General features: G+C 41.8%; 1 protein-coding gene across 1 annotated transcript in view; it reads right to left on the bottom strand.

Annotated features, from left to right (window-relative positions):
- Nucleotides 1-2930: 2930 nt before the first annotated feature.
- GPM6A (glycoprotein M6A) overlaps nt 2931-26196 on the bottom strand; it is a 191650-nt gene continuing 168384 nt past the window's right edge. The window contains exons 5-7 of the mRNA XM_063458162.1: nt 23709-23785; nt 19715-19780; nt 2931-3877 (exon numbers count right to left, since the gene is read on the bottom strand). Coding sequence (XP_063314232.1) covers nt 3725-3877; nt 19715-19780; nt 23709-23785 — 296 coding nt within the window. The 3' untranslated portion in view covers nt 2931-3724. The remainder of the gene's footprint in view (nt 3878-19714; nt 19781-23708; nt 23786-26196) is intronic.

Raw genomic sequence — 26196 nt, 5'->3', positions numbered from 1 at the left:
TTTGTTTCTCTGATTTTGTGGATTTTTGAGATATCCACGGAGTGTTATACAGCTGCTACAAACATATCTTATCTGTATTTTCTATCTATTAAGCGCCTTTTTTCACACACTAAGTTTATACCTGTTTGTGTTTACAATTCTAAATTCACACTCTCACTACTAGACACAACCACAAACATCATTCACAGCCACACACACATCAATCACAGCTACCCACACAGAGGGGCACAGTAATACACATCAGTCATAGCTACACGCTGTCACACACCAAAAAACACTGTACAACTAAATGACATAGACTATCACCTCACATACACATGCAGCCAGACATACACAGCAACAGCACACACATAGCTAGCCAAACACACATGAAGTCAGCCATAGAGACACAACATATACATAACACTCAGTTACAACACTTAGAGCCACTCTACATCTAAGCAATATACACAATTACCCCCCACACACAATATCACCCCACATATGCAGCTTTTTAAAGGAGCACTCTAAGAACACCAAACAGTACCACAACGGTAGCTATGGTGCCAGCATTACCCTGGTGCCCTCCTAGATTAAATATATAAATGTCCACTGACACCTTTAATGCTGTTAGAAGATCCTGCCATTGAGGTAGGCTTAACCTTGCTCAGCTGACAGTCATCCAATGAGCCGGACTTAGCTGAGCAGCGCTGACTAAAGCTTTTTGCAGGCACCCGGCAGAACCCAGGTAAATTGTGAGACAATTCTTAAATGATCTGGCTACTTACTCTGGAAGGAGCACTCCTGGCACCACAACCACTACATGGTGCTTGGATTGTTCCTTTAAAAATATTCAGCTTTTATAAATTTATGTAATAACAAAATGAAAGAATTCCCTGGTGCATACCCTAACAAAATTCCCTAACAAAATATGCAACACATGCCTATGGTCATAAATAATGGAATGATTATATATAATTTAAATGATTGGTCTAAGCTGCAGCAATTTTATCTGGAATACATCTGTACATAGTAGATAGTGGTTCTTTTTTGTTTTTGTTTTCTTGGTGTGTGTGTGTTAGTGTATCTCCTTTGCTGTCTGCTTTTACACTTTTTCTAAAATGTATAAATTAAAATGTGTAAATAAGCAATAAGTTTACAAATCACAACTCTTCAAATAACCACATTGTTAAATATTATTAGTATAGATTAAAAATATTTAAATTAAACTATGTGACCTAACAGCAAAATGTATGTTTATTTTTGTAAATTATATTTATGGAAAATGGTGACGCGTTTTGAGCTATATGAATTAAAGAATAAGTCAATGACCAGCAGTAGGTACACAAAGTACACCAGTGTGTTTATTACATTTTGCAAGCACTTTGTTCTACATTTCAAAAACGCCACCATGAAGCTGTTGGCACAATTATGTACAAAACAGATTAATTATAATGCCTGCTACAAAGCATTCTTTGTGAAAATACAAACTCTAATACCAGAGGAAAGCCAAAAAGCATTAACATTATTACACTGATCCATTGGACATTTGTTTAAAAATCACAAACTGAGACACAAAACTGAAACACTACAATATAGAATTTGAAAGAGCTTTAGAAGAATATTGTTTGAAAACATTTTTAATACTGCACATATCGGAGAACCGTTGATAGACTAAGAGGAAATAAAATGATATATCTAATGCTATCTAATGTTTAAGCATGCAACAGACAACTATAGTATTAGAATTGTTAAAGTAAAGAATCTGTTTACAAAAACACCTCATAATGAATGAGCAATATTACAAAAAATATGTTTTCTTGGGGAAAATTCATCTAAAATCATTGACTTCATTATAAAAGGAAGTTCATTGAACATGCTATATCTGTTAAAAATGGCAGCGATATGAACCTGGTTTACTGTATACTAAACTACCTCCACCAAACTCTCCAAAACGGATTACATTTTTATTCATCAAAAAAGTGTTCTCTAAACTCATCCAGCAGTGCACCCAACAAAGTGATCTTTACAGCAGGAAAAACACAGTCTTGGAAACGTAACCAATCTCTACATTGCAGATGTTGAACTCAGGTATACTATACTGCAACATTCTACAACACAGTATCTTTTACACTTTATTCTATATCATCATCAACGGCATCATCAACACATACAGAGAACCCTACCTCTTAACTTTAGCATTTACAAACTCAGATGCAAAAAGGTGCTGAAGAGACAGCTAAACCATTAGAAACTTGTTATGAAATGACGTTGCTTCAATGTACCTTTAAACTGGAGTAATAAGGATGCATATTAAAACCTTCCCCCGATTTCTATTTAATCATTTAATGAGGCCTAAGTCATTGGAACTAATGTAACTATGAACAGAACCACTACATTTGATAGAATATTGATGAATTAACCCCAAGAGCATTTTATACGAGCAATGCACTTACATGGAAAATGAATCACACTGATCATTAAAGTGTACAAAACAATCTAGGGTTCTTATCACTGACAAAAATGTCAGAAATTTGAAATTTAAAAGACACTTGATAGCATTCATATAAAGCATTCTGGAGGAGGTAAGACAGATGAAAACACCAAACATTTGGTCCAATTAACAAAGTTATGCTGAAACATTATAATATAGGTGATGAGTAGTGCTCTGTCTCAGGAGATTGACAGGTTATTCACATGTATGATGTAGAAAATAATGTATAATGCAATCTCTATATGTCAAAGGGCCGTTGTCTGGGGTGTGACTCGAATCTGATCAAACAAAAAATGTTCTAAATATTTTGAGTCAGATGTCCTTTCCTCTCTAGAAGAAACTTATAAATAAATGTTAAACAAACTGTGTTGTTTACTAGAATTACATTTACTCTACAATACTATATATATATATATATATATATATATATATATATATATTTATATATAAAGCTAACATCAAATCATAGTTGATCAACTACATACTAATTTTAACTATTTGTTGGGTGAACATCAATTACAGTTGATATAAGGGTAATAATAAACTCCATTTTAAATGGGGAGGATCCATGCGGTTGCATCACAGCATGCATGCTCACAACTTTATAAACAGTTGACTTGGTCACTGAAGTTGGCAGAATGTGAATATGGAAGTGTTAGTAGCATACAATGATACTAATACATTAACACCAATAAAAAAAAGCACCTTGTAACCTGCCAAACAAAAAGTGGACTTAGGATTACTCATAGGGACCCAAAAACAATACCGAGATACCCATGCATGAGCTTGCACTGTAATTAGTATATTGTACATGCTTATCTGTACAACTGTCCCTTTGAAGTTTACCTGTAGGTAAAAGTAGATTTTGAAACTCAAAACTAAAAAGTATAAAAAGCTTTCTCTTTCAAAAACATAGGAAACGATGAAAAATGTTTTATGCAAAACACATTTAAAGTGGTGTTAAAAAAAAAAAAAGGAAAAAAAATCTGTATTTAACAGTTATTTTTCTTCATCTAAGAAACCAGTCACGTTATGACAATTTAGGAAAGACTATAAGGGTGCTCCATGTTATGACATCATCACAAGGACCAATGTGAAGAAGCCAAGTGCTTGTCAACCAAGGTTATGTAGATAGGTGATATACATCGCACACTGTCTTGTAGGAAAAGCACTTAATTTTCATTTTACAATGGAAGGGAGGCTGTTATACAACAAAGAACTGAAATGTTACAATGATGTAGAAGGTTTGTTTTATGTGTAAGCATTGAGCCGCTCTTTTGAGCGGGTAGAATGGATGTCATGAAGCTCCTGTTCTTCCTTGGACTTTATGTCTTCATACTTCTGCATTCGGCATGCATCTTTCACATAGGCCCAGTTAGCTGACAAGACCATTAGATAGTGAACCTATGGACAAATAAAGAACATAAAACATGATATAATAAATAATATGTCATAAAAATAATAATAAAAACAAAGACAAAACATTAAGTTACTTATTATCCCAAATGAAGGAACTCTTTAGGTATTGTTTCTTGGGCTCAAATTCTCAAATAATAATGCCACTATATACCATTTGTGCCAGCAAGGGCAGTTTACCTGGCTAAACCATTTATCACACAAAACTGATGCCCTTCTCTGTCAGTTGAGGCCAAAACGAATGGCCCTGGCTCAGCAACCATTTTGTGTGCAGCACTCAAAATGCACACTGCACATAGCCCTTTAAATTACAGAAGATCAGGCAGAGACCTATGATGTCATCAGTTACACAATTTAATAGAGACCTGCAGTAAAAACTCTTAATGGTTCTCTCTGTAAGCCCCCAGGTTTATTCACACAAGTGAGAACTGTTGCAAAGTGCATTAAAAGTGAAATTCTAATTTAAAAGGTTACCTTTATAATTTGAAGTGGTCATGGTGGTCAATTATAGATTTATTTAATTTTTTTTTTTTTATCTTTGACTAGGGGGGACCATGATATGAAGGGTCACTGTAGCCAAAACCAATGTTTTCTTAATTGGTGTTTAGTTGGAGTATCACTTTATTGTTTAATCACTGTCAATTTTAGATGCATTTTGAATTCCTGACAGTTCTGTATTATACCTGGAAACCGGTCCCCCATAAATCATAAACTGACACATTTTTAAAAATTTCCATGGAGGAATGCCTAAGTATTGAAGAGGGGGAGATAATTTGTAAAAGTATCCTCATTTCTATTATTGTTTGTATTATAGTAAAATGTATAGATATGTTGTACCTAAATGATTGGGTACTCACAATGCAATTTCTATTTGGTTTTGTAAAGGGAAGCAGAAAGGGTGTCCCATTGAGACAAACCAGTGTGCTGTGTGAGCCATCACTTTAACGCTTTACATTTCTGCTTTTTATGCTTTTATTTAGTTACCTGGTTCTTTATTGCATGATGTTCTTACATTACATGTTCTGCTCAAGAATTGCTAAAACATTACACTAAAAGTAGGTGAGCACCTTGGTAGTGTGTTCTCCATTAGAGCAAAGTCGTAGTTTTTATAATCTAACACGGGTGAGTTTGATAATTTATAGAGATTTGTCACTGGTTATCAAGACATACTACATTATAGATCTCAAACTCCAGCCCTCAGATATTGGCTTACAACAACCACAATTCATGTAATGCCATAGATGGGGGGAAAAAACATGGGACTTGTAGATCTGCAAAATGATATCATATCAGTCTCTACATATACTGAAGTGATTCCATGTCCTGCAGTTAAGGTATGTTTTTTTCATTTGCACTTTTTTTGTAAATACGATTTTTATTCGTGGTAACAAGGTTGAGCTATGACTATGGGACTCACAGGTCCCCATCAGCGTAATACATATCATATAACATGCACAACCTGTGCGGAGACAAAGTTAAGCAACATTGAGTATTTGTCCGAGCTTGCATGACCTTTGCTTAGTCTGATTCCCGTTCCCAAGTTCTTGTAACATTTATAATTGCCACATGTGCATTTAGCGAGTGCGCCCTTTGTCAGGGACGAGCAGCTTCAAGGCTCTCATTGCTATCAAAGCTTAATTTCTCCCATACCTCCTGTTTCACCTGTGCAGGAGTAGTTTGTCCCCTTTCTCTCTTTTTTTTTTTTTTTCTTCTTTTTTTCCCTTTTGTTAATGCAAATGGTTATACGTTCTCACAGGCCCACAATGTTGACGGACACGCAGGTCCCGAGTATCGTAAGTTAAATTAACTTTTGTGAAGACATTTCTCCTGGGAGATGAGTTTAGCTATTTATTTATGTAACTGACTGTTCCCCGTTTTGCTAGAGTTGTGTGTTCTAGTGTTTTTGGAGCTTGTGAGCGTGGAACGCGTTAGTACTTTGCGTCGTGAGTGTATCTGCTTGAGGTTGGTCCCTCAGTGTTTGTACTCTGCCCTACAGTCTATCCTTTGTCCCCACCCATGGGAGTAACCTGGCAAATATCTATGGAGTCGTGCGTGGGTTTGTGTTATGAAGAGCCGGCTAGCTTCCTTGGTTGTTTGGGGTCTGTTGCTTTTGGGTCACTGGGATGTGTCTCGTGTAGAGCTTGTCTCCGTTCCCTTTCCCTATGTCTGGTGTGTTTCCAGTTACTGCGCCTAGGCGTACGTTTCGTCTCGGGTTTTTACTGTTTGCGGTTGGGTATATATCGCTGTCGGAAGCTTCCTTCTAGGGTTGAATCAGATCAGATTCACTCAGGCAATTTTGTTTTGGGTTTGCTTGTCTTTGTGAGAGTGCATTATTTTATTTCATAGCGTGTGTTACATAAGTCTATTTATTTATAGTTTGCCTGTGGTAGTCTGTCTGTGCCTCAGTCCTCTCTCTTTCTCCGAATGGATGGTGTCATGGTCTGTAGACCTCCATTGTGTAGTCCTCCCTTGTCTATTGTTGCTTCATCAGTGTGTATGTGGTTGCTCAATTTGATTTTGTGTGTAGGTGTTTTTTTACGTGTCCTGGTTATATGACATGTTTCACAGATCTCGGTACCTCCCGGCCGCGGCCGCCCCGGACACGTTATACTGACGTTGGCATTGGCCCGCGAGGTTATGAATGTATGAGATGAGGGGAAGAGAAGAGGAAAAAAAAAAAGAGGAGGGTGGGAGGGGGAGGGCAAGGTACATCACAGCACCCCTGGGTCCCCTCGGGTCTCGAGGGATCACGCTGCGTCTTCCTACGTTCTGTTTTGTGAAATATAAGTGTACCATGGTCTCCAAAGATCCGTGTGTTTCTCGCTTTTTCCTATCAGTTCTGCGTATCTTGCCTCCACTGAGTGGATCTCCCCGACTCTCTGTAGCCATTCTGCTTTGGTGGGTGGTTTTGTCTGCTTCCATCTGGCCGGTATTAGTGCCTTAGCCGCGTTGAGCAGGTGTCGTAATATCGATCTCTTATATTGCGATATTGTGCTTTCGGTGAAGTGTAGGAGCGCCGCTTCTATTGTGAGTTCGGGTATGTCCCCCAGGATTATCGCTAGTTCCTGTTTTACTTCTGCCCAGTATGCCTGGATTGGTGTGCAGTCCCACCTGTGCTTCGCATCTCCAGCAGGTATCCGGCGTCCCCCGGAATATTCGATGCAGCAAGGCAGGGGTCCTGTACCAATGAGATAGTAGCTTGAAATTGACTTCCTGATAGCTAGTGCTTATGGAACTTTTGTGTTGAAGGATAAGTAGTTGTTCCCATTGGTCCTCTGTGTATGCCTTTTGAATGCATCTTTCCTAGTGAGATTTCCAGTGATCAGTCTCTGGTAGATGTCTGATACTCTGCCTACTGCATTGGATTCCGTCTGGCAAAGTTGCGCGAACCATGTCGTCTCTGTCACGATTCGGGGAACCCAACACGCTAACATACACACAGACACACACACAGAAAGTGTGCAGTACCGGTCCTTAGAGTGGCCGGGCTAAGCACACACAGAATAGTCAGGAGACAAGCCGAGTAAGGGGAACCAGAAAACAGAATAACGAGAAACAAGCCGAGGTCAAAGGGTAGGAGAAAGTCACAAAGTCAGTATAACAAGCCAGAGAGTACGTAACCAGAAATCACACGTTCAGAATCAATACTATAAAGCAAAGACCACAACAGGGCAGGGAGGAACAGGAAAGGTAAGTATATAAACCAGAAGGTTAATTCTGATTGGCTAATTTCCAATCAGAATTAACAATCACACGTGGGAGATATCTAAACCTCCCACTGTGATTGAGGCACTGTGCCTTTAACGCCGGGTCAGGTGACTGACCCCGGCGTGTAACAAATTGGCCGGTCTCCCAGCGTGCAGCGTCATGCATGCTGCCACTGGGGGACCCGGAAGAAGACGCGGACGGCACCCGTGGCTGGGAGGATGCCGCCCGCCGAACACCTGGCAGGAAGGGGACCGTGGACGGCTGGAGGGTGAGTGCCGCGAGCGGACTGCAGCCTCCCCTTGCAGCCGCCCGCGGGGTCCTGACATTACCCCCCCCTCGAAGACCGCCCAGAGGGCGGGAAGCAGAAGGCTTCAAAGGAAACCGGGCATGAAAGGAGCGGATCAAAGAGGGAGCGTGCAGATCAGAGCACGAAACCCACGACCGGTCCTCAGGGCCGTACCCCTTCCAATCCACCAGATATTGCAGCCGACCCCTAGAAACGCGAGAGTCGAGAAGGGCAGCCACTTCGTACACATCACTGGGGACAGCGCGAGGGGAAACAGGCCGCCCGAGGGGACGAGAGAACCGGTTGCAAAGCAAGGGCTTCAAAAGCGAAACGTGAAACGTGTTCGGAATGCGCATGGAAGAGGGCAAGTCCAGGGAGTAGGAAACGGGGTTAACCCTACGTAACACCTTGTAGGGACCAAGGAACCTGGGAGCGAACTTCATCGAGGGAACCTTGAGGCGGAGGTTCCTAGAGGACAACCATACCCTATCACCCGGAACATAGGAAGGGGCCGCACCCCTATGGCGATCAGCAAACTTCTTCTGAGCAGCCGCTGAACGGGACAGCGCAACATGGACCTGATCCCACATCTTCCGCAAAGAGGCGAGGTGCTGGTCCAAAGCGGGCATGCCCTTGTCGGAGAACGCACCGGGAAGGACGGAAGGCCGAAACCCATAAGCAACCTCAAAAGGACTTAAGCCAGTAGACGAATGAGACACCGTATTCCTGGCAAATTCAGCCCACGGAAGGAGGCGAGACCAGTCATCCTGGTGCGCATTAGTGAAGCAGCGCAAATACAACTCCACAGACTGATTAGCACGTTCGGCTGCACCATTAGACTGCGGGTGATAGGAGGAAGTAAACGACAAGGAGACCCCCATCTCAGCACAAAAACCCCTCCAAAACCGAGAGACAAATTGAGGACCCCTGTCAGATACAATATCCTCAGGTACCCCATGCAAGCGGAACACTTCCTTGGCAAACACCTGAGCAAGCTGAATCGCAGAAGGCAGTTTCTTAAGCGGAATAAAGTGCGCCATTTTAGAGAACCTATCCGTCACAGTTAATATCACTGTCTGACCATCAGAAGGAGGAAGGTCTACAATAAAATCCATGGATAAGTGGGTCCATGGTTTCTTGGGTATCGATAGAGGCATCAGGAGACCCTGGGGTCTCACATTAGGGGACTTACACTGCGTACAGACCCGACAAGCCTGCACAAAATCCACCACGTCTCGTTTGAGTGAAGGCCACCAGAACTGTTGAAGGAGGCCCTTATAAGTCTTGGTAACCCCTGGATGACCAGCAGTTTTGGCGGTGTGAAATAAAGTTAATAACTTCTTTCTGTCATTCACTTTAACGTATAGTCTGCCAACAGGCGTCTCAGGGGGTGCTTGAGTTTGGTATGTTTTAATATTATCAAGAACAAGAGACGAAACAACCAAACGGGTAGCAGCTATTATCTGAGACGCAGGTACAATAGGTTCAGGGGTCGGGTTAACAGATTCTAGAGGTTCATACTGTCGAGAGATAGCGTCAGCTTTGGCATTACGGCAACCAGGTCTATAGGTAATCACGTATTGGAAGCGTGAAAGGAATAGAGACCATCTAGCCTGCCGGGCGGACAACCTTCTAGCATCAGCTATATAGGAGAGGTTCTTATGATCTGTTATAACCATAACTTTGTGTCTAGAACCCTCTAATAAGTACCTCCATTCCTTAAAAGCCAACACAATAGCTAATAGTTCCCTGTTCCCAACATCGTAATTCTTTTCTGGATCAGATAACCTTTTTGAAAAGTAGCAACAGGGATGGAGGGGTTCGTCATACGATGATCTCTGTGACAGTACTGCTCCCACGCCTGATTCAGAAGCGTCCACTTCCATAACAAAGGGAAGGGAAGGATCAGGGTGGCGTAGTACTGGAGCAGAGGCAAATGCCTTCTTGAGAGTTTCGAAGGCCTTAAGGGCTTCAGGAGTCCAAACCCTAGGGTGTAGACCTTTCTTAGTCAGCTTCGTTATAGGGGAGATAAGTGGTGAAAAGTTTCTTATAAATTTCCTGTAATAGTTGGCAAATCCTATAAAACGCTGGATAGCCTTAAGACCTTGGGGAAGCGGCCAGGATAGTATGGCTTCTAACTTAGCAGGATCCATACTGAAACCCTGTTCGGAAATTATATATCCTAGAAATTGCACCGAGGTCTGATCGAACAAACATTTTTCTAATTTACAATAAAGTCCGTTCTGTAATAACCTTTTCAGCACCATCCTAACATGATTATGATGTGTCTGCAAATCAGGGGAATATACAAGGATGTCGTCAAGGTACACCACGGCACAGACATGCAATAGATCCCTGAGGACATCGTTTATTAGGTCCTGAAACACAGCGGGAGCATTACACAGTCCAAAAGGCATGACTAGATACTCGTAATGTCCGCTACGTGTATTGAATGCTGTTTTCCACTCATCATTCTCCTTTATACGAACAAGGTTATAAGCCCCCCTGAGGTCTAATTTAGTGAAGTATTTAGAACCTTTGACCCGGTCAAATAACTCCGTGATGAGGGGAATAGGGTAGGCATTTTTAATCGTTATATTGTTCAGGCCCCTGTAGTCTATACAAGGCCGTAGGTCACCCTCCTTTTTGGCAACAAAAAAGAAACCAGCCCCAGCAGGAGAGGAAGACCTTCTGATAAAACCTTTACTTAAGGCTTCCTTTATGTACTCCTCCATTACCTGGTTCTCTTTTTCAGAAAGAGGGTATACCTTACCCCTAGGCGGCATAGTACCAGGTAAGAGGTTTATGGCACAATCATATTCACGGTGCGGTGGTAGTTTATCTGCCTCCCTTTTTTCAAACACCATAGCTAGGTCCGCATACTCAGGAGGAACATTAACAGAAAGTGGTTTGGCTGTGGGTACATTAAGCAAGCCAACAGGACAAACACGAGTCATACATTCCCTTTGACAAGATTTCCCCCAGGAGAGAATCTCCAAACAACCCCAATCAATCATCGGATTGTGTTTAACCAACCAGGGGAAGCCCAAAACGACAGAGGCTGTAGGGGAGTTGATTATTTGAAAGGACAATCTTTCCTTGTGCAAGGCACCCACAGACATAACCAGTTCTTTGGTCTCATGGGTCACCAGAGGTTTCTCCAGTGGTCTACCATCTATGGCCTCCACAGCCAAGGGAGTGACCTTTTGGATCAGAGTCAAAGATGCGGTTTTAGCAAAACTCTCATCCATAAGATTGTCAGCAGCCCCTGAATCTATCAAGGCTTTGGTAATCACGGTAGTATTACCAACAAAAAGGGTAACCGTAATAAACGGTCTAGTAATGGGGACGTGAGGGGTAAACGACATAACACCCGAGGCCGACCCCTCTATAGGCCTTGGGTGCTGCAGTTTTCCCCGCAATTCAGGGCAGGTTCTTAGAAGATGTCCCCTTTTCCCACAGTAAAGGCATAACCCTTCCCTTCTTCGGTATGATTTTTCTACCTCAGTTAACCCAGTAACACCCAATTGCAAGGTTTCAGGGGGAGGTTGGCTAGAAGGGGGTAATGCCAGTAACGCAGTACTGGGTAAAGCAGGTAACATCTGAGTATACATACGCCTCTGACTACGTCTCTCTCTAATACGATTATCAATACGGATGATATAATCTATAAGATCATCCAGAAGGACAGGCAATTCCCTGGAGGCTATTTCGTCCAGGATGTAAGCGGCCAAACCCTCCTGAAAGGCTGTAACGAGGGCATCATTATTCCAAACCACCTCAGCTGCTAGAGTGCGGAATTCGATAGTGTAATCCGCTACAGATCTGTTAACCTGTCGGACCCTAAGCAGAGCTTTGCCAGCAGAAGCAACCCTGCCGGGTTGATCAAATGTGCGTTTGAAAGCGGTCAAAAAGTCTGCAAAGGACATTGGGGAAGCATTCTCCCACATGGGATTAGCCCATGCTAAAGCTCTCCCTGACAAGTGGTTTATCAAAAAGGCTATTTTAGATCTGTCAGTGGGATAGGAACGTGGATTCATCACCAAATGGATGTCAATTTGGTTGAGGAAACCACGACACAATGCCGGGTCACCGCTGTAGCGCTGTGGCGGCGTCATATGCACTACATGGGCAGGAACGGGTGCCGGAGTGGGAATGGGCTCGGGCACAGCAGCAGCCACCTCCTGAACGGCAGGCTGCAAGTGTGCAGTGCGAGCCAGTATGGTTTGCAAAGCTGGAGCAAACTGATCCATGCGGTGGTCCAAGCCATCCATTCTAGCCTCCTGATTAACTAGGAGCTGTGGTATGTCAGCAGGTTCCATTATGGCCCTGTTGTAATGTCACGATTCGGGGAACCCAACACGCTAACATACACACAGACACACACACAGAAAGTGTGCAGTACCGGTCCTTAGAGTGGCCGGGCTAAGCACACACAGAATAGTCAGGAGACAAGCCGAGTAAGGGGAACCAGAAAACAGAATAACGAGAAACAAGCCGAGGTCAAAGGGTAGGAGAAAGTCACAAAGTCAGTATAACAAGCCAGAGAGTACGTAACCAGAAATCACACGTTCAGAATCAATACTATAAAGCAAAGACCACAACAGGGCAGGGAGGAACAGGAAAGGTAAGTATATAAACCAGAAGGTTAATTCTGATTGGCTAATTTCCAATCAGAATTAACAATCACACGTGGGAGATATCTAAACCTCCCACTGTGATTGAGGCACTGTGCCTTTAACGCCGGGTCAGGTGACTGACCCCGGCGTGTAACAAATTGGCCGGTCTCCCAGCGTGCAGCGTCATGCATGCTGCCACTGGGGGACCCGGAAGAAGACGCGGACGGCACCCGTGGCTGGGAGGATGCCGCCCGCCGAACACCTGGCAGGAAGGGGACCGTGGACGGCTGGAGGGTGAGTGCCGCGAGCGGACTGCAGCCTCCCCTTGCAGCCGCCCGCGGGGTCCTGACAGTCTCCCTGTGCACTCCTTCTCTGTTCGGCATATTGTGGTAGAAGTCCCTCAGTTGTGCATAGTGGAATCTGTGCATAAGTGTCTGCCTTTCTACGTTTGACCAGTCCTGTAGCCTCTGCAGCCCCGTGTTGTTCAGAACCGTACTCAGAGGGATGTAGTCTGCGTCCCCGTCTATCGGCCATGCGGATGGCGGTAATCCCCCTCCAATTGCTTTGTTGAACGTTAGTGGGATCAGGGGGCTAGGTGAAGGCGATATAAGTTGGTTCCTTCTCAAGCTTGTCCATGTTTTCAGAGTCTGTGTGATGGGTGAATTGCTGCCTAGAGTTTGCGTGGCGTCTTTTGCCTCTTGCCAGATATATGCGTGGAGGGCCTGGTTTGTGCACGATCTGTCTAGGTCTACCCATAGTTTGTTTGCCGGGGCCATCTGCCAGTCCCTAATCCGTTGGAGCACCGTCGCTTGGTAGTACTTGCATATGTCCGGCAGGGCCAGTCCTCCCCATGCTTTGGGGAGACATATCTTTTCGTAGCTGAGTTGTGCCCTCTCCCCTTTCCAGACATATTGGGTTATTGCTGATTTGAGCAATATAGTAGTCGCGGTAGGATGTTCATCTTGACCACTGCAATGCATCCTTGCCACAAGATGTGGTCGTAGTTCCATGTCTTCAGGTCCATCAGAATTGCTTGTAGGAGGGGGTTGTAGTTTCTGGTGTATAGCTCTGCCGGTTTAGATGGGATCCATATTCCCAAGTAATGCATTTGGTCCGTGCACCAGAGGAATGGAAAGTCGTTCTTGATGCGCTCTCTCACTGGTATAGGGGATGCCACGTTTAGAATTTCACATTTCGTGAGATTCAGCTTCAGTCCTAAGATTCGTCCTTATGTTGCAAATTCCTCTAGTAGTGCTGGTAGGGAGCGTAGAGGGTTGTCTACAAAGAAGAGCATGTCGTCCGCATATGCAGCCACATTGTATTCCTGGTCCCTGTGTATATACCCCCTTATTTCTGGTGTTCTTCGTATCTTGTCCAGGAACGGTTCTGGCGTCAGGGCAAATAGGAGTGGTGATAGCGGACAACCTTGCCTGGTGCCGTTGTGTATGGGGAAGCTGTCAGTTAGTGCACCGTTTACCCTCACTCTGGGACTTGGGTTAGTGTATAATGCCTCTCCCCAAGCCGACCCTTTTCGGCGTCCGTGGAGAGCATGAGTAGATCCATTTTCTCCTTGAGAACCAGTCCCTGAATGGTGAATGCTCTTAGGGTACTGTCTCTGGCCTCCCGGCCTGGGATGAAGCCTGTTTGGTCTGGGTGGACCAGCCATGGGATATATCATTGTATTCTCGTCGCTAGGATTTTAGAGAAGAGCTTCACATTGGTGTTAAGGAGGGATATGGGCCTATAGTTACCACAGCTTTCGGTGTTTTTCCCTGGTTTGGGTATCACCATGATAGTGGCCGCTAAAGTTTCCTGGTTAAATTTGTCCCCTTCCTGGAGTTGGTTTAAGGCCGTCATTAGATGTGGGGTTAGGATCTCTTTGAATTCTTTATAGTACCCTGTAGATAGACCATCTGGTCCTGGTGCTTTTTCCCTTTTTGCTGATTTAATCGCCGCTTGGATTTCGTCTACAGTTATTGGGGTCTCTAACATGTCTGCCTCCTCTGGCGATAGGGCGTCGGGACTGAAGCCTTGTAGATATTGTGTCGTGGCCTCTGCGAGTTCATCCCGATGTATGTTGGGGTTTGCTGGAGCGATGTTGTACAATTTGTGATAGTACGCGCGGAATTCGTCAGCTATTGCCTCTGGGTGTTGTGTGAGGGTGCCCTTGGTTGTTTTCAGTTCATGTACCTGAGCCCTAGCTTGTTGGTTTCTGATCATGCGTGCCAACAGTCTCCCTCCTTTGTTGGCGTGTATGTAGAAGAAGGCTTTGGATCTCTGGGTATCTCTGTGGTGTTTTCTGGCTACCAGTTCCATGAGTTGTCGTCTGGTGTCTAATAGAGTGCGGTATTGTGTCTCTAATTGTGTTCGCTTATGAAGTGTTTCCAGTGTTGCTATTTTGTCAGTGAGATCCTTTATGTTTCGTTGCGCTTCCTTTTTTTGCGTGATGCTATTCTTATGAAATGTCCCCGGAGTGCACTTTTATGGGCTTCCCAAAGTGTCATCTTTAATGTATCTTCTGTATTGTTTTCGGCGAAATAATTTTGCAGATGTTCTGTCAGTTGCATTCTCACGTCTGGGTCCGTTAGTAGCGATTTGTTCATCCTCCATGCCGTTCATGTGGGCATATAAAGGGGAGAGTCTAAAAGCATGTGTACTGCGCTGTGATCCAACCATGGTGTCGGGAGAATCTCCGCCTTCTGCAGCCATTGTAGGCCCTCTTATTGGAACAGGAGGTAGTCTGTGCGCGAGTATCTCCTGTGGATGACCGAATAGTGCGTGTAGTCTCTATCGGAGGGATGCAAGGTTGCCAGGTATCCACCAGTCTCAGGTCTCTCAGGGTCTTCCGTATCGCCTTATTGCAGAATGGGGGATACTGCTATGTCCGTTGAGGAGTCGGACAAAGGGTCCAGGGGGGCATTAAAGTCCCCACCCAGGTCCAGCGCTCCTTCTGTAAAGTTGGCAAGTTTCGAGATCGTCCTACGAAGGAACATCGCTTGTTTCGCGTTAGGGGCATATAATGTGGCTAATGTGTATGTCTTCTGCGATATCGTACCCTTGATGAAGAGATAGGGTGAATTGGGTGAATTGGACGCTGTTTGCTAGGAGTATCGCTATTCCTACTTTGCGTGCAGTGGGGTGCGTGCTGTGAAAGCTGGTCGGGTAGCTTCTGCTTTTCAGTCTACGTGTGTCTGACGTTCTGAGGTGTGTCTCTTGGAGCATGGCTACGGAGACCCGACTGTGTTTAAGGTCCCGTAGGAGGTGAGGCGCGTTCAGACCTCTGCAGTTCTGTGTAGTAATACGAAAGGGTGCTGTCGTGTATGCCATGTTGGGGATGTGGGTGTTCTGGTTGTGTCCAGGTGGTTTCCTGTTTTTAAGTGCTTTTCCCCTGGTACCCAGGTGTGCTCCGAGGTCGGGTGCGGAAGGGTGGGGGGGGGAGGAGGAAGAAGGGGATGGGGGGGTGGTGAAGGATGTAGTGCGTTTGTTGTAGTGTTAGGAGATGGGGCTCCTTATTACAAGGGATGTTGCGGCTGATGAGCTTGCGTTTTAAGCTGTGTCCGGTGTTAGCCCGGCCCGGGAGGTCTCCCGTTATCTGAGTTCCCAGGTGAACTCCCTGGGCGTTGCGTCCCTCCATTTCAGGGGGTCCTGTGTTAGTGAGTGGAGTTCAGGCCCGTAACCGCGTCCCAGTAGTAACTAGGGCAGCCACGGGAGTAAGACCCCCAGTGGTCTGGGTATACACAGGTCCTGTCTCGGGGGGTAGTACAATCGGTGTACCCTACTTTCGCCTGCTGGGTCGCAGGTGAATGGAGTCTAGTGTTTGTAATGTTGTGATTGGCAGTCCTAGTGGGATTCCCATACCCCACTTTTGTCTGAGCTATTCTCTGTTGTTAGTTGCTATTATGGTGCTATTGTAAGGTCACAGCGTGTTCTTGGTAGGTAGTGTTCTCAATGCTTCCGCTATCGGGGTGGGTTATCGTCAGACATTGAACCCAATGGTCAGAGGTCATTTCTGTGATAAGTTTGTCATCTATTGGGGCACGCCAGGGCGGCGCGGCGGACCGGGCGCCGCGAGTGGGGGGGGGGGCGTCTCCCAGCGGGGCCTAGTTGTCGTTTTATGGGTGTGGTCGATCAGGGTTTAATTGGCCCTTCTCCGTATCTTGGGTGCCTATCGCATGTCTAGCTGTCCTCGTTATTTCTCCGCTCCCTTTTCTCATCTAAAAGGTGCCCTTGCAGCCTCCTCTGCATCGCCCCCCTCAACAGGTCTGCATTCAGCCTTGTCCCACCGTTATACGCTCCCCTCCCCTCCTCGTCTCCCGACCCTCTCTCGCGGGCTTCCCACCCCCCTCGCTGGCCCCAGTGCCCCCTGTCTCGTATTTTTGGACCCATCTGTGTTGCTCCCTACGTCAATGTAATATTGCTTCGGTGTCCGGTTCCCTTCTTCCCCCTCCCCGTGGTGAATTATCCAACGCCCGAGCTCTATTGGCCCTGTGCGCTCTGTCAAATTCTATGGTCGTCGGTGCCTCAGCCCCCAAAATTTCCTGGAACAGTGCCAGCAGTGTGGCTTCCACATTCTCATCCCCATCTGGCTCTGGTAGGCCCCGCACCCTTATATTGGACCTTCGACCCCTATTGTCCAGGTCCTCAGTTTGGCGTCTCATAGCAAGTAGCATGTTACCTTGCCTGGCAATGGCGAGATTTGCAGCTTCCACTTGTGCTGTCAGGGTCTGGGAGGATGTTTCAACCGCCTGTAGCCTGCCAGAGTGTGCTGTGATATCTGCCTTGATCTCGGTGACTTCCGCGCGGATTGCTGAGTGTAGGTTCTTAGAGAGGGCCCTGAGATCTTCCTTGGTCACCATTGCTGCAGTCAGGGCTCGGATATCAGCGCTAATGTCGGCCAGCGAGGGCCCGCCGGCCTCCGAGGTGAGCGAGTGAGTCGGGGAGGCGGCCATGTTAGCCTCATGGTGCGGTCCCGTCGACGAGGTAAGGAAGCTGTCCATGGGTCCAGCTTGTGAGCTGCTGGGGTGGCCCCTGGGGGTCTGGAAGCCATCCGGGCGTTTAGTGCGCCCCATTATCGTGCCTTTCTGCGCTCTTTTAGTGCTGATAGTAGCTGAGTGGGACGGAGCTCCTCTTCTATGCTGCCATCTTCCACCGTGTCTAGGCCACGCCCCCCCGCACTTCACTTTTTACTTATCTGTCAAAACTAGATTGTCATGATGGAATCATGCTGTCATTAGTTATATATAGGGTGTTCAAAAGAGTATCATGTGCGATCCTTTCTGATATTAAGTTAAAATCTGATTCTCGTACTATGAAGTGATTAAAATATAGTGATTTGGAACGTATCAATACTTCCACAATTATTTGCTTCAATAGTCTTTTTGTGAATCACCTACTGGTGATAGATGTTAAGGATTATTGCTTAACAATAACTATCAGAGGGTTCTATAAATGGATACTGTATACTCTGTAATGTGTTTAGCCCTTCATCTGTAAAGCTGCTAAAATTTCGAAAAGACCCAAATAATTTTTCTCTGATGGATTGGACATTGATGTGCCGGAAGTCATTTTCTCAAGTTGCCAAGGAACAGTTCTCAGTATTTAAGGACATGTCAAATGGTATAATTCTAGTTCTGTACAATGCATTCAAAATTCTATTTTGCTTCTATAAGAATCAGATACATCCTGAAGCTACATTACCATGGCAACAACATGGGCAATGTTTGCAGCAAAACCTACTGCAAATAGCTGATTTTTCATACCTATCAAGGTAAAGGGATTATTAAAAGAAAACAGCACACCATAGAAACAATGTTATATTTTTATAAGCTACAATTAAGATGATGTGTTTGATTTTACATTTGAATGTGTTCTCCAAATCAATAAACATATGAAAACAGGTATTGTGTAGAGCAGAGGTTCCAAAGCTAGTATTCAAAGCACACCAATGGTACATGTTCTGTAAGTACCCCATTGGAGCAATAAAGTATCAAATAAATCTGCACTCTAATTCTTCACTGTAAATTTCCATGTATTAAATTTTAAATTAATAAATAAATGTGTGTAAGAGGGGTGCTGTGTGTGTGAGAGTGTTCTTATCTGCCATCACATTCTGTGTGTCTAATTCTCCTTGTCTGTTGACACACTGAGGGTTATTTTATAGTGTGTGTGTGTGTGTGTGTGTGTGTGTGTGTGTGTGTGTGTGTGTGTGTGTGTGTGTGTGTGTGCGCGCGCTGTGAGGGTTAACCATGTGTCAGCTTGTCAGTGCTTGTTACACAGCTGTCTCACTAAAGTAGAAAAAAAAATGTAAAAACACTATAGTGGTCCAAATATTACTATAAGGGAGGTTATACATGTATCTTATGTCCCCACGTGCAAAACCCCAAAAGAAAACAAACTTGTAATAGCAGAATATAAAAATGTAGTGACTGTATTTTGCCATAAAAAAAAATGCAGATTGAGAGCGTAAGATATCTTCTGTAAACAAAAAGGAGCAAATCCCACAAAAATATGTTTTCATTCCAGATTTCAGTTCTACAAAATTTGGAAATGTCCATAGGGGGAGAATGCTAATGCACAAAACTGTAGCTAAATCTCCAATGTCCTGTGCATGCTAGCCATAGTTTGTGAATTTAGTTAATTACAGAAGAGATTGATCGTATTCCTGACCATAATTTAAAAGTTTAAATTGTAAGAGACCTGGAGACAGATTTACAGTGTCATCACAGTTAGAAAAAGTACAGCAGTTGTAGTAGTAGTCTGTGTTTTCAATGGTAAACAGGTCAGAAAATGCTATTGCTTCATATTATTCGTATAATACATGACTGATATAAAAACCACTTCCTTAACCCCTTAATGCCGTTACGACGTACCATGCCGTCATGCATTAAATGAGCTTTAAAGCCGTTGCGACGGCATGGTACGCCGTAACGGCTTAAGCCCCCAAGAAGAGAGGTGTACTTACCTCCGCCGCGATCCTCTTCTGGGGGGCTGCCTGAGAGCCCAGGCAGCCCCCTTCCGGCAAATGAGGCCCCCAGGGGCCATGTGATCGCTCTCAAAGAGCGATCACGTGGCCCCCTATAGCTGGCTATGGATATGCCAGCAGGGGGGCTGTTTGAAATATCAGACAGTCCCGCTGCTGGTAGGAGGTGTAAAAAAAATAAAATAAACAATTAGCGTTTGATTACTTAATATTATTGGGTATTAATGTCTTACCATGGCAATGACTGCAGCTCCGGCTCCAGCAAGTGCAACAATAAACAGGTGGAAGGTCATGTTGAGCTGCAGAGGAACAAGAATAATCATAATATAATCATGTCAGTAAGTGAATAACACAACTAACCACTGAGAAGGCTTTTACCTTATCTGTACCTATTCAAATAATGTGGGCATCACAACTTAGCGTTTTTAGTTTGTATTATCTCTGTTTTAAGCTGCATTGAAAGCTACATTGTTGCTTTACTGTGTCTTAAAGCACAGGTTCCCAAGAGGTATGAGCACCACCTACGGTGATGCCACGAGGCAGGTTATGACACCACTGCGGGACCAGCATTAGTAAACAGCGCGTAAGGCAGCAGTGCTGGAAGAGCACGAAGATGACAGTAGCCACTCTAGAAACCAGGAAAAGGATTCTCACTGGACTCCAGTGAAATGATCCATTCCTGTTCTCCCAAATGTAGGGAGGCTTAGTGTACTTAAACATATTAATAAAAAAATTATTTAAAAAAAACATAATAATTTGCAATTGTATGTTAGAGAATGTGTGTGTGCCTGTCAGTGAGTGTGTGTCTGTCAGTAAACGTGTTTGTATCTGTCAGTGTGTATTAAAATACTAAGAGTGTGTGTCAGTGAGTATTAAATCAGTGAGTGTGTATGTCAGGGAATGTGTGTGTCTATCAGTGATGTGTGTGTTTCTGTCAGTGTATGTCAAATCAGTGAGCGTATGTCTGTCACTGAGTGTGTGTGTAAATGTGTGGGTCAGTGTCCTCTATGTGTGTCAGTATCTTATATGTGTGTGTCAGTGTCCTCTCTGTGTAACTGTGTATGTGTGAGTGTCAGTGTCCTCTTGGAGTAAATGTGTGTCAGTATCCTCTGTGTTTAACTGTGTGTATGTCAGTGCCCTCTGTGTGTAAATGTGTCCGCTGTGTGTAACTATTGTGTGTGTATTATATTTTCCTTTTGTGCCTTTTATACTTCAGATTAATAGTTCATACACACGTCCTTACATACACAATATTCACATTATGTCGTATTTTTTTGAAAAATATTCTTTACTAACTTTAATCAAGCTTGTTCTCCAATATGGTATTAACTTAAATATCATAGTCTATAAGTTTCATTTGGAATTTAAAGCAATAGAAAATTCTCGAGGCAGGGTTACTTATGATTTTTCTTTTAGTCCTGCAGGGGTACTTCTCTGTTAAAGGTGGAAAAACACTGTCTTAGGACCACAAATGTTATCTCAGCAAAGTGGACTGGGTGCAGTGGTCTTGTCATCTTAACCCTGCAATGTAAAACATTGCAGTTTTGCAGGTTTAAATACACCTCTGTCTTCCTGAAAACCACTAGAGGTGCTCTTCCTGCTTCAGAATTGAGTGAAATTTGGTCTTTGCCTCAAATGGTATTGAGAGCAACTTTTGATTAGAGAAGCATAGCATTATGAATAAAGATGAATAGGCTTTCCAAACAATTGTGGATCTATGTTTCTGATGGGGCAGTTTTGTAAACTGGTAATCAAACTATACCTGCAATTTTTCATGTATTTTATTTATATAAAAAAAAAAAAACATATCGCGTTGCAGGCAGGCGTCTGGTAAGAAACTGTACATCCATATACCCTGTACATCCAATATATGTGTATTATCCCCATTGTTGGAGCAGGTCAGATAGGTTTACTAACACTGACCATGCCACCTGGGTATTCCCAATGCAGGTAGATTCTTAGAGAGATATGTCTGATATATCACTCATTTCATATCACTCATTTTTGAGGATGTCATTACTAAAACTATATTTGATTTGTTTATTTTTTAGAAGACAATTGGATGTTTTGTCCTGCACACAAGAACAACTACAGCCAGTACTCACCGAGGTATGGAAGTATTTCTAGTAAGGGCATTGAGTAAGGGCATTGAGTAAGGCAAAAACTTGCATTCTGTTAATCCATCAGAGAGCACTGAAAGGCAATGTTATAGCCAAAAGAACAACATTGCCATTGTCTGTCCTTTTTATGCTCAGCGATGGAATGAATTATTATACTGTTCTTATATATCATATAAAATGATCAATATCTTAAGTTACATAGTGTGTACAAGCTCAGACCACATAAGCAATGAGATTATCCAAAAACAGCAGTTAGCAACATATATTCAATCACTCCAGTAATAGAGCAGGGTAGCCAAGTAATGTGCTCTTTCAGATCCCTTTCTTAAGAAAAACAAGTCAATATATAAATTCTAGTCCAAATTCAATCAGGAAATTCCTTGTTTAGATGGAGATGTGTTATCCAGAAAATAGATCAATTCTTTAAAACCTCACAGAATTTGAACTGGCAACAATGTGGGAGATTTATTAAAGTGTTGCAGATAGTTTTTCACCTTTTTTTGGCATTTTGCTTGGTGCAATTAATTGAACATATGCCGCAACCATCATTTCTTAATATAGAAAAATAATTCCTGCAACACAATATTTTATCACTTATCAACTAATCACTTGACTCACTTTTTCCACCAAAATATTTTTTTTATTTTACTTCTCTTTTTTCCATAACTTTAAATATGGTTTTATTTTCTGAAATGGATATTTCTGTGAAAACTGGTGGAAATTAGGCAGAAAAAAAGGCAACATCTTTTAAAATACGTTGATATATCTCTCCCAGGCTGTTTATATCCATTCCATGCTTTTCCCATCAGGAAGAAAAAAAAAAGCAAAATCAGAGGAATAATAAAAGGTTGCAATATGAGATATGATCAAGCATATAGTTTTATTGAATATAGTTATACAATAGCCACATTTCTTTTTTTTTTTTTTTTAGCTTTTCTCTTTATGACAGCCGATATGCATACAGATTACAAATTCATATGAGAAGTCCCCCCTCCCCTTATCTTAACCCTTTCAGGCCTAAACAATTCTATTATATGAATTAAAAAGAATTGGGGATGATTATATTTCCAATTCTCTAAACATCTATAATTTTTTTTTTTTTTAATTCTTTATTTTCTTGGTGCGAAATAGTCAATAAAACATTAATTGGCGTTTCACATAATAGCCACATTTCTAAAGCCTCCTATGAAATGATATAATTAATCGCGCCGCACATCACCTTCCCTTTATAACAATGTACTTTTGCTTTAATTTTATATAATGGAAAAATGTGAAAGGGATGTTGAATCTGAACTTTCTTAAGCTTAATAACAGTTAATTCAAACATTCCATGGATTTATATGTAACAAAGAAATATATTTTCTGTGAATGGATTAATAGAGTCAGTATATTATAAAGTTGATATTTATAAAAGAAGACTTTTTTTAGAGAGCCTGTGTTCAAATTATGTATGATTCTTGATTCGGAATTCAGCCTGTGGTTCCAAAAAAAAAAAAAAAGATGAAGGGACAGCCAATAAATGTTGATTTTACTCATTGATCACTTTAAAAGTGACAAAAAGAGGAAAAAAATCTAAATCTATATATTATATATTTAATAATATGTTTTTCCATTTTAGTTGTTTATTCTGCTCACTGTGAGCCAAATGGTGTGAAATGTGCCAAAATACATATTTCTATTCTGATTGCCCTATTTTTGTGTCCTCAGAACAGCATGGACAAAACTTGTCTAAACTGATAAGTCAAGTGGATGAATCATGAATCAACCCAAAATGTTTTTTTGGGCAAGTAGACTTGGACAAACCATTTTTATTTACTATGTGCAAATCTGTATACAAGTGGCTGTATTTATTCACATATAGAAAATGCAAATATGGTGTTTCCTTGAACTGATGTCCAAAATAGGCAATGAGTAATTTAAATTTTATAAATGAAAAGGCTTAAACATAGTAGGAGAATGAGAATCAGGTGAATACAAAAAGTCCTTCAGTAAAAATGGTAGTCATTAGAAAAGTAAGATAATGTAAACATGCATATTATAGAAAAAATGGTCAACAAATATAGTGAATTTTAGCACAGGAATTATGCATTTGTAGTTCACAGCTCACCTCTGTAGACTCACACATCCGAAGAAAGGTTTCAGACATTGTACACAATTTCTTTTCTTCGCCAATAGTAACGATACCTATATTAAAAATAAGTAACACAAAACAAAATATGTTTTAAAAGTTTTAAATACATTATGATTCAGGTGATTATTGCATGTATCATATAGGAGCAGGTTGCAATATATTTATCACTACATGTTTATCATTTAGAAATAGATTAATATTTATACATATATATATATAATGATTAATACTCTAAATGTGCCATTTTAAATAAATAAGGTTAAACATTTTGACAAACTATAATGAAATATAATGGTGTAACAAATAATGTATCATAATGAAATAATGAATTCATATGAATTACGCTCCACTCTGAAAATTGTATTCAAAGTTGTGTTAAATTGTTCATGGAAAAACTAATTAGAATATTCATGGTAACAAGAATAATACTCAAAATAAACACATTTTACAGAAAATATATAATTTTAGCAATCCAAAAGGTGTATGTTGCTGGAAAGCATCTACATAAATAATACTGTAAAAGTGATTTTTTTTTTTCATAGAATTTCATCAGAATTTGCTATTATGTTGGCATACTTATTCATAGGTTTTAAGATAATTTAAAACCCACTCTGTACTGATGGGCATATACATCAATTTAAATATAACATTGTAAATCAATGTATAAACAAAGTCAAAGTATATAATAACAGGAAATGCTACAAAATTATTTTCATTGCAAAATTATTTCTACCCAGTGGATATGAATTCTACATTTAATGTGAGTGTAGGGTGAAGTCTGCATGCCATATGGACATTGCATGTGATTAGAGCAACATGTGATTGCTGAATGTGATTTGGAAGCTGATTGAAGGTGTACAATGAGACATGCATGCAGTTGGGGTGTAGTACTAGCTATGGGTGCAGTGAATAGTAGTGATGGTTGTTAGATATGACATTTGTGCCACTGAATTTAGACAAGCGTATTCAGGGTATGTGAAGAATACATAGCAAGTGAATATTGAGTCAGGTAGAGTTTCTCTGTGATGGAGTCTTTCTCCTTAAATATATGTAGAGTTACTTCTATATTAAATATTATTTTGTGAAGTCCTTATCCTAGTGCAATATTTAGAAAGGCATTAGAAAATTAGTGATTAAATCCACCCTGGAGTACATTTATTTGTATACATTTTCTGCAGTTATAAGATTGCTCCCTCTTCTGATGTCTTAAAAAAAAAAAAAACTTCCTTTTTAATTAGACCACATTGTTATATAGATGATAAGCACATATGGGAAAAGGCACGTTCTTTGCAAGTCCCTACATCCTCACCCACCAAGTGCAGCTAAAAACACGCATGGTCAGTGGCCTTGAAGAACACTCTGCAAAACTGTAACCAGGACTATGAACAAACGTACAGCAACCACAGTAGGTGTTCTATCAGTTTAGCTGATGGTTCCACACATCAGATCTTCTGAGAAATGTGCTCTGTAGATTCCAGCTGGTAGATGTTTATAGTTTATGATAGCCCCCATACATTAGAATCAGAGGCTCTTTAGTGATGCCTCTTTCTGGTCTTGTAGGTGGCTTCTCAGCTGCTGTACTTGGCCAATACAGGTAAAATGTAGTCATTCTAGTCATTCTTTTTTGCAGATAAAATATAAAGACTATGTTCCCAACGGTATGTCCCCAGGTATATAAAAAAATGAGAAAAGGTGACTTCTATTTTAAAATCACTAAAACCAAATGTTTTAAGCTGAACACAAGAAATTAATTTAATAAAGTATATACAGGATTCATAAGTGGACTTCTATGGTGAAATCGGAATTTTATGCTATGTGTTTTAAGAATACATTCATCATATGTGCTTGTTTCACATTAGAAGGACATTCGTGTAGTGACTTTGTATCTCTGTCTTTTAATATGTTACTAAAATATACAAAGAGTCATGTTTTTGCTTTAAACATTTTGAAAAAAAATCCTTTGTTACGAAAATGAAAAAAAAAATATATATATATATATATATCCCTCTGGCGAGCACTGGGTGACAGTGTTCCAAAATGATACTAGTGGTCATACTCTATTTCCAGCACACCAAACCAAAAGTAATGCTTCTCTAATCCCTTATTTCCAAGAGCAACTTTTTTGAAACCTCTAGATTCCAAATTACCCAAATAAGGTTGTAATGCAAATGGGTGTTAATTTATCTTCAGCTACATTGCCTAACTTACATGGGCCTCGATTTAAATATTCCAACTGAGAACTGTTGGTAATGATTGACCGTTTTGGGACTTTTTTCTCAATAATTGGTCAGCTCATTGAAATAAACCCACTAATAAATGTGCTTCATAAGATTACATAAAAACCTATGAGAAGAAGGGAGATATCAAACCTTCCTCATACTCCCACCCTCCCACGCATACTGGTAAGTCTACTAAAGCTGAGCAACCAGTGGCTGCTTACAGGAATAATAACTTGACCCAGGTT

Source organism: Pelobates fuscus, chromosome 6 (assembly GCF_036172605.1).
Source record: "Pelobates fuscus isolate aPelFus1 chromosome 6, aPelFus1.pri, whole genome shotgun sequence".
Taxonomy (NCBI): domain Eukaryota; kingdom Metazoa; phylum Chordata; class Amphibia; order Anura; family Pelobatidae; genus Pelobates; species Pelobates fuscus.
Note: the sequence above shows the minus strand (reverse complement) of the source record. Positions and strands in the feature narration are given on the sequence as shown.